Consider the following 16174-nt stretch of genomic DNA (forward strand, 5'->3'; position numbering starts at 1 on the left):
AATATGAGCTCTGCCAAAGTTTTACTTTCTTTAATCAATACTTTGCTGACTAGTACGACAGATTTCTTATCCATTTCATGATATTGTATTAGGGTTTCAAGTCCACCAATGCCATAGTGTGCTTGTTCAGGCAGGTATTTTAATCAAATAAATATCTTTACTTTTTAATATACTTAAAAACTTTAAAAATCATTACCATTATAGCTATCATTAGGCCATACTGGTGACCGAAATCATTATCTGAAGATGAAACATGTTGGGAGTTGTTATATTGTGTTTTCAAGGTAGTCTGTATTATAAACAAGGACTTGTACAACTTCCTTGATGAATGCAAAGTTATATTATTAAATGCTTCTTCCATGGCCTAATGTGTTAACCAAATGTAGTTTAACAACCATATATGTCAGCCAAAGTATCCCAATACATAAACAACAGCCAAGCTGAAATAAGACACATCATAATAAGCATCAGGAGACCTCTACCATAAGCATGACTAATGTTGTTACAATCACTTTAAGGGTTAGCACTTAAATAAAACTTGTATACTGTGTAGTTGCATTTCTATATGCATGACTGTGAACAAATCTGTGGAGTTCTCAGGCACTGCTGCTCTTCAAGTGCATTAAGTTGTACAACTTTTGTGTGATTCATGCACTAGAGTGCCCTGGCAGCATTTCTGAAGCTCAAAATGATCTGACATGCCTTCTTTTCTTCTTCTTTCTCCACCTCATACCTCTCTGCTAATAGGAAGCTGTCCACTGCGGCATTGGTGGCAGTTACACTGAAGAAGACTATTTTTTGCTGGTGAGTTTCAACACTCCTTTGACTGATTAATTTGTTTGACAAAAACACTTGCCCATATATGTTCTTACCATCATGTGCATACATGGCTAGTATGACCTGCAATACACCCCATACAATTGAGATGGGTATCATCTGGCAGTGATACTGACCATTAAGTATGGCATCTGGATGTGTCTAGGAACACTTAGTGTCGAGTAATGCTTTTAAGATAAGTTTCTTCAAATTAACACTAGGAGTATCCATGTTGAAAAGCAAATATGTTGTTTAAAACAAATGAATGATGAAATAAATGGAGACGATCAGATTCAATAGGAAGCACTGTATTTTCTATGAAAACAAAGTTTATCTCAAGTAAAAATAAAATATAATGAACCTTGAATTTTGAGCTTGAAAGCTTCTGTGGCCTACGAAATACCTCCTAAAAAACCATGGAAATTTGTGTATGGATTCAATCTGGTATGTTAGCCCCTCCACACACATACAGATACACAATAACAGAAACAGGAAAATGGTATAAAAAGCATAATTGTGATCCTATCTGTCAAAGATAGAATCTGAAGCTGGCAAAAGACACACCAGGGCTTCTATACAAATCTGGTTCCCATCCACCCAGGACTCTTCCAACTTTCCACGACTAAACTTTTTAATGTTTAAAATGAAGATGCTGTATAGCTGGATCTGTACAGAGTAAATAATAATATTGATTGATACAATAGGAAAGATAACCACATAATTTGCTTTGTTGTCAAGATTGTCTCATCCATTTACACCCATCTGATCCACTCACATTGGTGGCACACTACAGTTTCGTATTTTGCATAGGGTTAGGATTTTAAAGAAAAAGAATTTCCCCGGCTTTCCTCACTGTTTATACTGGCTATTTAAAAAAGACTTTGTATATCTTATGTATAATTCAAAGAACTTTTAATTCCCTTTATTTTGGTGTATGATTGATGGGTGTAATATGGGTTATAGAGTATACAGCTTGGTCTTACTCCAGATGTGCACCTTTCAAAAAAGTGCTAGCTCCACTTGGTCCTTTTCACTTCCTGAACTTCAGAGGTAAATTGTATAAAAAAAGAGCCAATAACTTTTTTTTACATTTTATATATTTGGTAATTCATTCATTGCACTTTCAGAAGCTGGTATTGTCTAGTCTGGCAAAATTCATTTTCCCTATTTTAATAGCTGCTATGTATAGTGTACCTGTAGACTAATTCAGGCTCATTTTTTAGCACAAGGGAGCATTCATTTTAGTTAGCAGTGCGTTTAAATCAGGTACAATTTCAAAAGAAATATCATCCACATTACATTAATGTAGTATAGAGGTATGCCACCATTCTCTCCATTGTGCATGTTTTAAATGCAAACGTCACCTTACATACATCACTCTCTCAAAGGTATATAATTAACTGGTGAGCGCCCCCTTTAACACTACAGAATGACAAGCATGTGAAGGGGCCTTTCAATTTGTGGCAATTTCCATTACTTTCCATGACAATTTTGTTTCCTCATCTTTGCAGGACTCTTAACCCCGATGTACAATTGGGTAAAATTATAACATCTTTTTTGGTTCAAAAGTAAATGTTAACCGATGGAGAGACATATCACATCAAGATATAACATGCTCTACTAATATATACGGTCTTGAAGTCATACATTTAACTGGTATTAGGATGACAAATTTTTATTGTAATAAAACTTTCATATACATGCCACTTTATGCTAAAAAGAAATTAAATCTGAACATTACACAAAATGATGGAATAAATGTAATTAAGCACAGATACTGCCAGTGAACAATCCTGGAACAAAAAATGCAGTAACATGAAAAGAGAATAAATGTTGATCTTTCAGCATGAAGACAGAAAGCTATCTTCACCTTAAATTCCAAAGTGCCACCGAGAACCATCCTTAGAATGTACTATTGTCTTAAATCTAAAGAATCAGTCACAAGTACAGTAAAAGTTTAGTTCCTAGGCACCTGCAGAGCTATCATTCAAAGTGCATAAAATACCATAAAGCTGCACAATATTGACCATATTAAATTCTGTAAAGACAAATACAGTCTAACAGTACAATAACAATGTTAATGAATCTGTCCTGGGTTTCTGGTTGTCTCCATCATGGATAAATTTACACATAATAAATTGCTACTTTAAGGTACACTCCATTGATTCATATCACCAAAATGTCTGGAGAAGTATAATCTGTTTAAGTCTTACTGCAATCCATCCAAAATCATTTTATCTTCATATTCTCTGTAGTTATCACAAAGCATATAAATTTAAATGAAACAAGTATTAAATTTAAATGAAATAAAAATCTGAATTTATTATTTTGGAATCTTTTTCCTCATATATTCTTTATTTACTAATTATTAAAAAGCTGAAAAAATTGATTTCAAAGTATAAGATTCATAAGTTTGCAAGAAAAATGATTCCTTAACAACTAATTTGCCTTAATAAGATAAATCTAACAATGTGTAGGATAAAATCATAATGTATCAATATCCAAAGCAAAATGGAGTGTAGGATATAATCGTAATATCGAAACCAAAATTGATTGTGGGATATAATCATAATGTATCCATGTCCAAATCAAAACAGTGTAGGATATAATCATAATGCATCCATATCCTAACCAAAACTGTGTAGGATATAATCATAATGTATCCATATTCAAACCAAAACAATGTGTAGGATAAAATCATAATGTACCAATATTCAAACCAAAACTGTGTGTAGGATAAAATCATAATGTACCAATATTCAAACCAAAACTGTGTGTAGGATAAAATCATAATGTACCAATATTCAAACCAAAACTGTGTAGGATAAAATCATAATGCATCAATATTCAAACCCAAACTGAGAACAAAGCATAGCATTTGGAGTACAATGATAGATGGACATAATGGGTTGACTTCTATGAAAAACTACATAATACAAGAAGCTAATAAAAAATATACAAATTTCTGTATTGATATTGAAATAATCAGATCATAAGTGACTTAAGAGGAGCAGATAGCAAATGGTTACAGATAAGGGGAGATAATCTAAAATACACCCCAAGAAGGGTTTGTAATGACGGCCTCAAACAAAAAAAAAAAAAAAAAACAACAGAAATTTTCCACACAAGAGAATCTTTAAGAACAATATCTGCTCTTGATGCTACATGATGGTTAAATTTAAAACAATAACAAAAATAAACACAGATTCACACCGATTCCATATGATAAAAACTATAAATAGAGTTAAAAATTTTATACTAGGATAAATCTGTACATCAATTCATGAAAAATAAAATTGTCACAATAGGTACATGCAGCCATGCCATCAAAATAGGTACATGTGCTTAAGCCATCAATGAGGTACATGTGTTCAAACATGCAACTGCATTCAAACCATCAAAACAGATGCATGCATTCAAATCATGGTAAAGGTAATCGCATTCAAACCATCAAAACGGACACATGCACTCAAACCATCAAAAGACACACACATTCAAACCATCAAAACAGACACGTGCATTCAAACTACTAAAACATACACATGCATTAAAACCATCAAACAGGCACATGCACTCAAACCACCAAAACATACATATCTATTCAAAATATTAAAATAGACACATGCATTCAACGTATCAAATAGGTACGTACATTTAAACCACAAAAACTGATACATGCAGCCATACCATCACAACTGGGACACCCATCTATACCACCAAAATTGATACATGCATTCAAAGCATCAAAAGACATATATGCATCAATACCATCTAAAGAGATATATGCATTCATACCAACAAAACAAGTAAATACGTCCATAAAACAAGATCTCCAGACGAAACAAAAAAAGGAAACTAAATAATAATAAAAATTGTACAACCAACAACCTGTATCAATCTCTCAAAATAAATATACATACATGCAAAGTTCACATTTTTTATAGTAATAAATATGACAGGATATATGTAGGTATTTACTGGCATGTCAATTAAAGAGATCTAGCTTATATTTATAGTGGCTTTAAGATATTTCATGTCCAGGACGAGAACAGAAACTTGAGACAGAGAATTAGATACAGGCAGAAAGAAAACAACATTTACAAATAAAATATATATTCTGATACAGCACAATGGCATACAGTTTTCATAACAGGCAAATAATTTTGTTTTGAAGCAAATACCTAAATTTATAGTAAAACTTGGATCAGCAAGCATATCAATATCAAAATAAAATATTGTTAATGACTTTGATGGCACAAGCAATGAATTAAAGTACATTCAAATTTTTTTTTGTTCATGGGCAAAAATGTCAAATTATAATTATAAAATTTATTTTTAAAATGTTCTGGCTGGAGACATAATTTCATATTGTTCAAACAGACACATTCTTTCATTAATATGCAGTCTGCAACATGTGAAAACAGCTCATTTTGAATGTATACAAACAAGATATCCAAGTTGGTATGATGACATTCACTTGCCTTACATGATTTAACAGCTGACCATTTCACTAAGAAGTTTTATTTGCTTATTTAATTTTTTCAATAGTACTATGAACCTATTGCTGACAATATCATGTGGAGGAAATTGCAAGCAACTGTCTTTTCCAAGGACACAATGAGGCGGACCACCAGGACTGGTTTGGTTAAGTATCAAACCCACAACCCTTGGATTTGGAGCCTGATGTTCTACCAAATGAGCAATCATGGCTCCCTAATCATGTGTAAACTATCTTCCAAACTTTATATCGTGTTGATTTTACCTATTTTACAAAATCCTAATTCAAAATCTTTCTAATGATAAACGCATAATTATCAAGTGTAGTTTCTTGTGCATGATCAAACATATCCTTATGGTATAAAGCTATTTAACCAGTTTAACAGAAACTGGATCAGATGCAAGATTATATATATATATATATATATATATTCAAAATTTTCACTCATAATAAAAACAAACACCCTGACAATTTTAGCCTATTTGTAAAGTATGATTAAATATGGGTAAGAAATAGCATCTCCAGTGGTAAGAAGCACAGCTAATCCTATGGAAGATCGCCTAATCAATAAGCACAGATCTTGCTCATAATACAAAATTATATATCCTGATGATGTAAGCCAGTTAATAAAATTATGATTAGAATAGAGTTGGTAAAGTGATGACAAGCTCAATAAATCAGATGCAAATCGTCTCATTAATATGCACAGATCTTGCTATAACTGTACTCATCTAAGATAGCAAATGTTTCAGTAATTTATTTTCTCCTTGAATACTTAGCCAATCATATTAACATATAGGCCCCACCACCTCCCAAATCCAGCCCTCCCAAAGATGAAAATTCATTGCTTTTATATTCAACAAAGGGCAATAACTCTTGCATATTGACTCCCCTTGCAGATGACATGACACTAGTTTCAAGCAGAATGGAACATCATGTAACAGGATGCTTGCATTACGGGGAGGATGTAGGGTATTAAATTTAATGTGATTGGGTAAGTATTATATGAGAAACATAATTTACTGAAAAATCTGCTTTCTCCTTCAAATGCATTTCCAAACCACATTAACATTAGGAAAATAGGTAATAGACAGAGGAAACTCCTATACCTATACCTCAGTTAACCTCTGAGGGAAGAAGATTGGATTCCTGCATATGAAGGTTAATCCACTATACTAACTTGCAAGCAATGCAACCATCTGGGAAGAAGAAAAAATGTCTTACCACATAAAATTCCTAGAATGAATGCAGATTTGAAGTATTTGGTACCACAGGAAGAAGTACATCACTACCACAGAATTGTCTCTGAATTGTCTGACATGAGGATCATGACCTTGCTTTGAAGACAGTTGCTACAAAAATGAGAACTGTTAACAATTTCCTTGGTATGCAGGAATTTCCATGATGGATGAACAAAAACATAAGAATATACATTTGTCAGATCGAAACAGATGGCAATTTAGTTCGGAAGGATTGAGAAGCAGACTGATCTTCCCATTTCCATCATGAATTTCAGTGAAAGTATGACCTGATATAGATGACTGAGGTCAAGGACATTGCCATTTGCCATCCTGACCAAACAAAGCTCGAAGGAAAACTGGAAATTGTGGATTCCAATCTTCAATGCCAACTTCTTGATGAGTGCTAGGATCTCTTGCTGCAAAAGTGTGTCCTTTACCAAGTATGACAGTACTTACATCTGAATGAAGAGGGACTTGGTGAAATAAGAACTAAAGCCCCTCTCTGACAATTTGGATTGCCCACTCATCTGGCTGAAAGAGATCGATCTAATGCTGTTTGAAGAAAAAAAAACAAGAGTGATGCCTACCAGAATAGTTGTCTGCAGGCAGTCAGGGACACAAATCAATGGAGAACAAGTGGAGGTAAAGTTATACCTCTTCATTCTATACGGGACATATGCCTGCAACTAACTTCTGCCATCTAGTTTGGTCATAGGCAATAGCTTGTGCCTGGCCCCATTAAAGTCCCATCTCTTCCAGCATGGTCATCACTGTCCTTCGCTGGGTTATCTTCGGCCATCCACATTTATGATTACCAGCTGGTGTCGATCTGAAAGCTACCTTTGGTATCTGTTCTTGGGGCATTCTCATTATATGCCCCTTTGTTCACTATCCCCTGGATACTAATACCTTTGAAACTGATAAAAGATTGTCTCCATGTATAGGAATGGGATCAAGGCTGCTCGTTGTGCAGTGAACTATCCTGTATCGACTTGTCTCCAGTCATCACACCAATCAGTCAGAGATGATGTATAAGGCCAGAGTTATTATGTTAAGAGATGGAGGGATAGTTTTGGGTTGCCTGCCTCCACATTTCCTCTATCTTGTCAATGAACAGCGGAGACGATCAAAAGAGGGAGGTTCACAGGGTCAGGGCAGGATGTGGCTTTAGCAAGGATAAGCATAACATGCATCCTGTTGTAAAAGAGAGGAAGCCATCAAAGCATCTGCCATTGCTAGGTGGGTTACCTGTTAATTACCTTTGATATTCTAGCCATTCACTCACAGGCATATGATTGCTAGCATGTCTGCAAACCTGAGAGCTACCAGAGATGCCAATTCCAAAAACGAGATGTGGCCACTATATTGTAACCAAGTTTCAAAGTGATGTGTAGAACATGTTTATCCAATGCTTAATAAGCAGACGAAGTCATATTGACTGCAGTGTAGTTCTTGTCTAATGCTGGGAGAAATGTGAAGAAGATGACAGAATGGGTCTTACACCAGCGAGATTGTAAAGGATGCGGGTAGTCAACTCTCAGACTTTTTTGTTGCTACAGTCAACCAAGGCCTTGACCCTGTATACTAGTTTAAAAGAGGAGGGTGGACTGGAGGACATTATGAGTCTGGCAACACCCCATATAAATTCCTCTATCACTGCCTTAAAGTTATACTCAGTCCACTCCATGGTGGGATCTGAGTATGAACCATTATCAGGTGTAGATGGTGGTGATTTTGCAGCTTCTTCCACCCAATATAACAGGGGTAATAAATAAATAGTGTGCGCAAATACGAATTTCAATAGGTTCTATTACAACATTGGTTCCCGGCCTTTTTTGGCTGCAACTCTAAAAAATGTTTTTTTGAACTTCACGATTTCATTTCCACATTTTGATAAGTTTTGCCACCTCCAAAAGGAAATCCTGACAACCCTGCAGAATGTTTTTGTGACCCAGAGATTGGAAACCACTGTATTACAATGCAGCTGTTTAGAGCCATGTGGTTAGAATGCAGAAAATATGTGTGGATTAGTGAAAAAATTCACCTAAATTATGGTCAAAACTGAAAACTTACTACCTGCAGCACAAATTTCCAATGGATTTCAGTAGGTAATGTGAACAATGTTGTCAGTTCACAGCAAAAGTTTCAAACTAGTTCCATTTTTGGTCAGCATGGGGAGGTAATGGGCAAGAGCTATTGCCCTTTATTTATATAATTGAGAGAGAAAAGATGAATTTTCATCTTTGGGTGGACTGGATTCGGGAGGTAGTAGGGCTTATATTCCTAATGTTAATTTGATCAAGGAAAGTATTTGAAGCAAAATCTTTATGCCTATGCACCAAGTCTGATCAAAAGTGTATCAGGAATATGGTTTCTACTGTGTTAACAAGCTCAGCCACTCGCATGCAAGGTCACCTCATTAATGCGTGGATACCATGCATTATATGACTCATTTGCCATATAACCCTTTATTTGAAATTTGATCAAAATCAGGTAAAAAAAATATGGCTACAAGACTGGCAGCAAGTTCAGCCAATCCAGATGCAAAGTGTGTGGATCCTGCTCGCTTCTGAAACTGTCCATGATTTTAATATAAGCTAACATACCAATTGTGATAAAAACTGGGTCATAAATATGACTTCCACAGTGGATACAAGCTCTGCCAATCATATACCAAATCACTTCATTTGTAAGAGTGGATCTCACTCATTTGGGAATTCATTAAAGATATTAAGAATGTAAGCATACATTCCAAGTTTTATTAAAATTAGACCAGAACTACAGCCTCCAGAGGGGTAACAAGGTTAGAAAATCAGATACAAGATCACCTCATGGTTCTCGCACATGATCGAAATGATGCAAGATTTTTATGCCATGAACCCATGTTCCCATTTTCTGATCAGAAATATTGACTCTACAGTAACAAGCAATTGTTGAGGGACAAACACTATATGACAGATGTAGGGCCACACCATAAGCTTACATGGCTTTATGGCTGAATGGGCAAAACAATGTTTGATGAACAAACTATAATATACGGCTTCTTTGAAAAACTGAGCTCAGCTTCCCCAGGAAATTCAGTAAATATTTCATAATCACACTTACAGACATTGAAGAAATGAATAAAGATGTGATGTTACAACTCATATTTGTGTTGAATTTATTCCCAAAAACCTTTTACTTCATCATTTTACTGAGGTTTCTTTTTTTTAAATGTGAGCTTTGCTTAAGACTAAATATTTCAGAATATTCAGCTAAACTTACTTTTATGAATGACAAAAAAAAAAAATAACTATCATATGTAAAATAACAAAACTTTTTAAAAATTTAGATACTCCAACTGTTTACAAGCAATCATCCTTAAACAATAAACACCTTGATCAACCAGCAAGATCAGATGATGACAGACAGACTAGGGCTATATGTTTGCATGGCTAAACAGGAAATGCTAATTGCTAACAGCCTATTTCAAACATGCATAATGGTGCCATTTACCGACAAATCTAGGCTGTCATAATGCACATTATGGTAACTGAATGGTTGATGAAAATTAAGTTGTTTCCTGAGATAATCAGGTGTGTCTATGTCATGGCTTTTTGATGTTATACAGAAATTGATTTAAGTTCCTGTAGAAGTAGTAGTTGTGGTAGTGTTGTGGCATATAATTGTTACCTTCACAGAATTGAAAATATAACATCTAGCACATTCAAATTTTAAATCTCATACATAAACATAAGGATATGTACCATATTCATTTTTAAAACACTACACCAATAGTGTAAAAGGCATTGATTTTTAAATCTTTATGAATACTGATGCTATTTATTTCATGGCCTGTAAATGTTAAGCAATCGACTGAGTACCTTTTGCATAGAATTGGTATCTATACAAATGACTTCCCATCTACTTCACTAATCAGAAAGCATATACCAAAAGTGCTCAGTCAAGAAGTGATTCTCTCCAATTAACATATATACTCGCTTATAAGTTGGATCCAACTGCATAAGCTCAGATCTGCCATTGCATAATGCACCAGAACATCTAGTTCTATGCAGTTTCTCAGAAGTCATCAGCAGATGAAACAACACATACCATCACAGGTGCATTATGTGGCAGCAGATCAGAGTCTATGTTGTTTGCAGTTGGGCACAACTTAAAAGCAAGTAAAGAAGGTAACTGCAAGAATGTATGTATCAATGCATCTATCTATATGAGTATTATGGTAACTGCAAGCAAATATGTATCAATGCATCTATCTATATGTTGGCTAATAACTTCGATATAAATCAGTTGCATGCTTTCAAGAGAAAGACCTGCCAGTTCTGTAAATTCCAAAGTGTGCATTTTATTAATTTTAGATCGAAATCCCTGACCACCAAAAGTGAAAGCTACATCATTCATCTAAGCCTCTTCATGAGGCTAGTGTCATTAATGATTGGGACTGAAAGAAAGAGTTGGCAAATAAATTCCACAAATTTAGAAAACAGGTGATTTGTTAAAAAAGACAACAACAATCCATCTATAATTAAAGACATATTGCATAAGAGAATGACACAATATTTTGTTGGGGAAAGTCTTAGAAAGAACCATTGCTAACCAATCACAATCATACAATGAGAAAACACATGTTAAACATGTTATATGGATGAGTTCAAATGAGATTAAAAACATATTTGTTTCTTAAAGAAGCAATTTCACAAATGAAGCCCAACTGAAAAATGTCTACTGGGTGGTGACTCCTTTTTGTTGAATTATTAAAAGGATTTAAGGCTCGTCCTCTAGAGGGTTTATCCTGATAACTTCACCTACTCCTTTGGTACTGCCCTGTCTGAACAGAAGACGGGATCCTTCACGAATATATTCTGGATGCTTGACAAATCTGAAGATGACCTGAGCTTTCTCATTGGTCCTGATCCTTTTCTGTTGGAAAATGAAGAGAAAATGTAACAGTTAATACTTTAAAAAGACCATAGCAAAATGTAACAGATAATACTTTAAAAAGATCATAGCAAAATGTAACAGATAATACTTTAAAAAGACCATAGCAAAAGCTTAACATCTAACATACACTAATATATGTACACTTAAAAATGCTTTGCTGAATCTAAATCTTCTGTTCTTTGGTGATTTATCTTCATGGCCGTTAACACTCTTTACTACATCAGACATAGTGAATTCCATCATTTTCCTGTGCATCGCCTTTTAAAGTTCTGTAAAAGTTATATTTTCATTGGTACCTGAAGTGATATAATTTTGGTATGTCACAAATAATGCAAATACACAGCATCTGTACATTTTTTTGATATCCAATTTGTCTTTTAAACAAACTAGTGTGACACACTTAACAAATAAAAAATTGCTGTTTAACCCTCACAATTGTAAGATTTTGACTACCTGGTCTTGATACTGTAAATGGCAACTCTATTATCATGACCGTCATAAGTTCTCTAATATTGTTAATTCGGCAATTAATTAAGACAAAATGTTTACAAATCTGAAACTTTCAACTTCAAGCATAGAAAAGTTTTGGAAAAACAGTTTTATTATTCCTGCATAAAGCATAACTTATGTTATTTATAAAAATCTGAATTACAAAATTTATGTATTTTATCATGAAAAATACTAACAACATAATATAGTTTGTGTTCTATTATACATATTCTATGTAGAACAGATCTTGTATCTTGACATACAACTTCCCTGACACCAAGAATGTGTCAATTTTGCCTAGAATAGGTTGTAAAGCATAATTTACAAACTGTTGATGATGATAACTGATAAAACAGAGGGATATTGGTCTTCAAATAAACATTATTTAGCTTAAAAAATGTTCACCATCATTTGGACAACAAAAAAGGGCCCTATATTGCAAACAGGCCAACCATTATAATTTTGCCATTAAGCCTTATGGAAATTACCCTGAAAATACAGACTTACAGAAAAAAAATTATGGAAAGAAGATTGTTTGCAGTAAAATCCTGATACTGGCTTGTCCATGCTTTATTTGCATCTGGGTTTCATACTAGGTTCAGTGGGACTGGTCAAGGAACTAGACTAAATTGACTGGAGTATCTTGGACGCTTAAAACTGCAAAATGCCAGCATGATCAAACTATTGCTTCCTTTGTTTTTTAAATCACGTCCAACAAGTGAGCAGTCAGGATGAACAGGACAATAAGCCTCTTTTAATATTTTTACTAGTACCCATAAATAAAAGGGAATATTCAGATTCTTGGGGGCAAAAAGCAGAAAGGGTAACATTTATAGACAACATGTATTGATTTGAGTTTGAGTATGTCACATGGTGGATAGATTATTTCCGTCATCATAGCTTTTTATTTTATGTATTATGTCAAGTTAAGAGATATCAAGAAGCCATTGAGTTCTGTCAGGTTTAGAACTATTGTTTGTGAAGCTGTACTGGAGGAAAGTAGGACTGAAGTAAACTTGATAAACTTTAGAGTTGAACACGATGTTTACTGTCGGTACAGATGGTACACCAATCACACTTTTGTATTTTTAAATGCATGTTTTCCAGCTTGACATTAGCCATTGAAAATATTTTGTTACACCTTAATAAAAATTGATCCAACTTCCAGAAAGAAATGAACTACCATACTGAAGGTTGGCAGGTCTGGTATTGGTATTTCATCTTCACTGTGGCTGCAAAACAGTCACAGGCAAATGAAACCAGTTTAATGAGAAAGATAGTTTATGCAGATTATTAACAAGTTCTAAGCTGCAGAGTTGGCAGGCCAAAATACTATCATCATTACTGAGATGGACAGTGGTCAATTCAATTCATCCAGAAATTCAAATGTTGATGGAATAAATAAATTTATCAAAGAATCAGCAAGGGGGCAGATTTCAAACAGCTTAAGTTTGTCACCTTGTGTAAAAAAAAATTGAAAAGATAATAGAATAGGACTAGGTGTTGTCAATAGTTTTCCTTCACTAACAAATACTAGTACCTGTGGCCACAGCAGCCTTTTGCATATGCAGGAAGTACAATGTGCTAGATTTTGTTGGTTTACATCCTCATTCCCATGCCCGGATTTGTTCTAGCTGAAATTTTCTTTGCACAAGGAAATTGTTTTATTGCTTCTGTTTTGAAAATAACATTATAATGTCTTCAAAGTTTACATTAGACATGAAACTGGTAATTACTAAAAAAATTAGTTGTTTTCAAAGCATTTATGCAGTGCAAAACAAAGGGCCAGGTGGCTAAAGTGAGTTAAATGAAGCCAACATGAAACTGCCTAAAACGCTGAATAAAACTCACTGACAACCAAGTAGTCTATTTGAAAGTATTTTTCTTTCTTGTCATTGATAAGAATTGCATATCATTATATAACTATATTTCTATCTGTAATCTGCATACTGGAAAGACAACCAGGATGTCAACAGACATAAAGGTGCACCACCTTCCTTTCAAAGATGGAAATACCATCAAGTGAAGGGTCGACAAGGGGGGGGGGAGGAGAGACCAGCAGACATGATTTTGGTCTTCAAAAACAAATGCTGAAAAAAATGTAAGGAGGGGTGGGGGCCTCCCCCAACGATCTCAAGGGGCAGTGCCAAAAACGCATTTTACACTCATAAAAAACTGCTCCTGGTGCAACTTATGATCATGAAAGAAACCAAAATAATCATTTGAAAAACTAATACACTAAAAATGTTCAATTGACTTTGAAGATTTCACAATATTTATAGTTCCATGAATTTTTTCTCCAATACTAATGATGCTTAAGTTATTTCATGTGCATATCATTATTCACATTGTAATTATGTCACAATAATTTCTCAATTTTTTGCAGCAAATATATTATACTTCTCTCTTTTCATAACAAATCTGTAAAATAAACACCCAAGTACATCAACTATATATAAAATAATCCCATAGATTCACTTGTTTTTTTATTCAATGGACATGACCTGTTCATGTACCAGGCGAGCTTTTTTTGCGGCTTTGGCAAAGATTTCTTTAGCCTTCCTTTTTGTCACCGCTGACTCTTTTGGCTCAATGTGCAATCATTTCTTTTCCTTCCCAATGAAAGCCTTTTTCCTTTCAAGCATGTGCTTGTATTGGTGACATGCAGTGCGCATATTCTGACAGAGGGCTACATATGTTCTCTCATGCAAGAGATCTTTCATCTGATAGTAATCAACTGTACTTTTACCAGATGCCTTTTTGAGCTTCAATTTTTCCATGTACAGTTTTTTTTATAGGTGCGTTTCCAAACTCTTTGAATCGCAAAGTCAGATCTCTATTGCCAAGGTCACAAAATGCCAGTCCTCTAGCATTCAGTTTTCTTATAAACTGACCAACTAAAATTCCGTCAACTTTTACCTCTAACCAATCCCATTTTCATGTGGTTTTTAAACCTTTATCTAAACTTTTTTTGTCTTGGTCTCTCAACAACTTGGTTTACCTTTCCGAAGATCTGAGCAATTTTTAAGCCTTATGTTTTTACATTTTAACAATATGACATACATCCTATGAAAAGTACTCATAGATACATGCGATGTGATTCCTAAGTAAATGTACTTGTGGATTTGTACCAATGTGATTCCTTATGAAAGTTACTCATGGATACATGCTCATGGGATTTTATTTTTCATTGAAAATTTTCTTTCCTTCATATTTGGTGCAAGTTTGCCTTATGTATGCAGAGCTGCCAACCCTCCAGACTTGCAATGTATATGTAAGTTTCATGGCTGAATTTTTGGTGCACTATAATCTATGCTTCACTTTTTGTGGAATACATATCTTTTTCCTTGGAGGTGAAAACATTTTAAGTGTAGTGTAGCTTAATTAGGAAATGGTATTAATCCAGAAGATGAAACATCAAAGGGTTGCTGATTAGTGGTGTCGGCACATGCCTGGAAAAATATAACTCAAGTAAATTATGAGATATGCTAATCTTTCAGTATCTAAATAATTTCTACACTCAAAAAAGCTGTCTTCTTTTAGTGTCTGTTTAAAAAAATTGAAGTTGCTATGAGTATGAACATATGCCATTTATAAAAAGATCAGTTGGGCCTCGGTTTTCTTTATGAGTATTTGTAAAACATCTGTTCTAAATACAGATTATAAATTATATATTTTACAATGCTTGCTACTGGGCGAACCGAACAACTGAATATAGTTCTAATAAGATTGCAACAAGCAATACAGCAAACATTATTTTATTCTTGATTTAAGCCGATTGAAAAATCTGGAATTTGTGTTGTTTTTGCATGTGGCGTGAATGCGTGAATCGCTATCTCGAGTCATGAAATTCATGCCAATATCATGAGGGTTGGCAGGTCTGTGCATGCTGGAACCTGAAACATTTCATAACTTGACTGATCTTTAATTACTAGTAGGACCATGATGGGACTACTAATCAAACTGATTTTAGACAATGTCGAACTTCATCAAGACTATGTTTTCCCTGATTCATACAACACCTGTCTCAATACATGCTTATAATTAAATACATGGGCATTGTGGTCTCAATGGAGGCTATTGTCATTTGTGTTTGCAATTCATTTAATTCAGAAATGCATTCATCTTTATCAACATGCACTCACTCCCCTTAGTGTTGATACTTCCCAATTACTACTTACAGTCCTGG

At 34.4% G+C, this 16174-nt stretch overlaps 1 protein-coding gene across 1 annotated transcript in view; it reads right to left on the reverse strand.

The window, feature by feature from the left end:
- Positions 1–1108: 1108 nt before the first annotated feature.
- The window catches only part of LOC149804350 (GTP-binding protein 2-like), a 56072-nt gene continuing 41006 nt past the window's right edge, over positions 1109–16174 (reverse strand). Inside the window, exon 12 of the mRNA XM_089939253.1 lies at positions 1109–11475. Within this exon, the coding sequence (XP_089795379.1) occupies positions 11320–11475 (156 nt within the window). The 3' untranslated portion in view covers positions 1109–11319. The remainder of the gene's footprint in view (positions 11476–16174) is intronic.

The sequence above is a fragment of the Sinohyriopsis cumingii genome, chromosome 2 (assembly GCF_028554795.1).
Source record: "Sinohyriopsis cumingii isolate HCF-2022 chromosome 2, ASM2855479v2, whole genome shotgun sequence".
In the NCBI taxonomy this organism is placed as follows: domain Eukaryota; kingdom Metazoa; phylum Mollusca; class Bivalvia; order Unionida; family Unionidae; genus Sinohyriopsis; species Sinohyriopsis cumingii.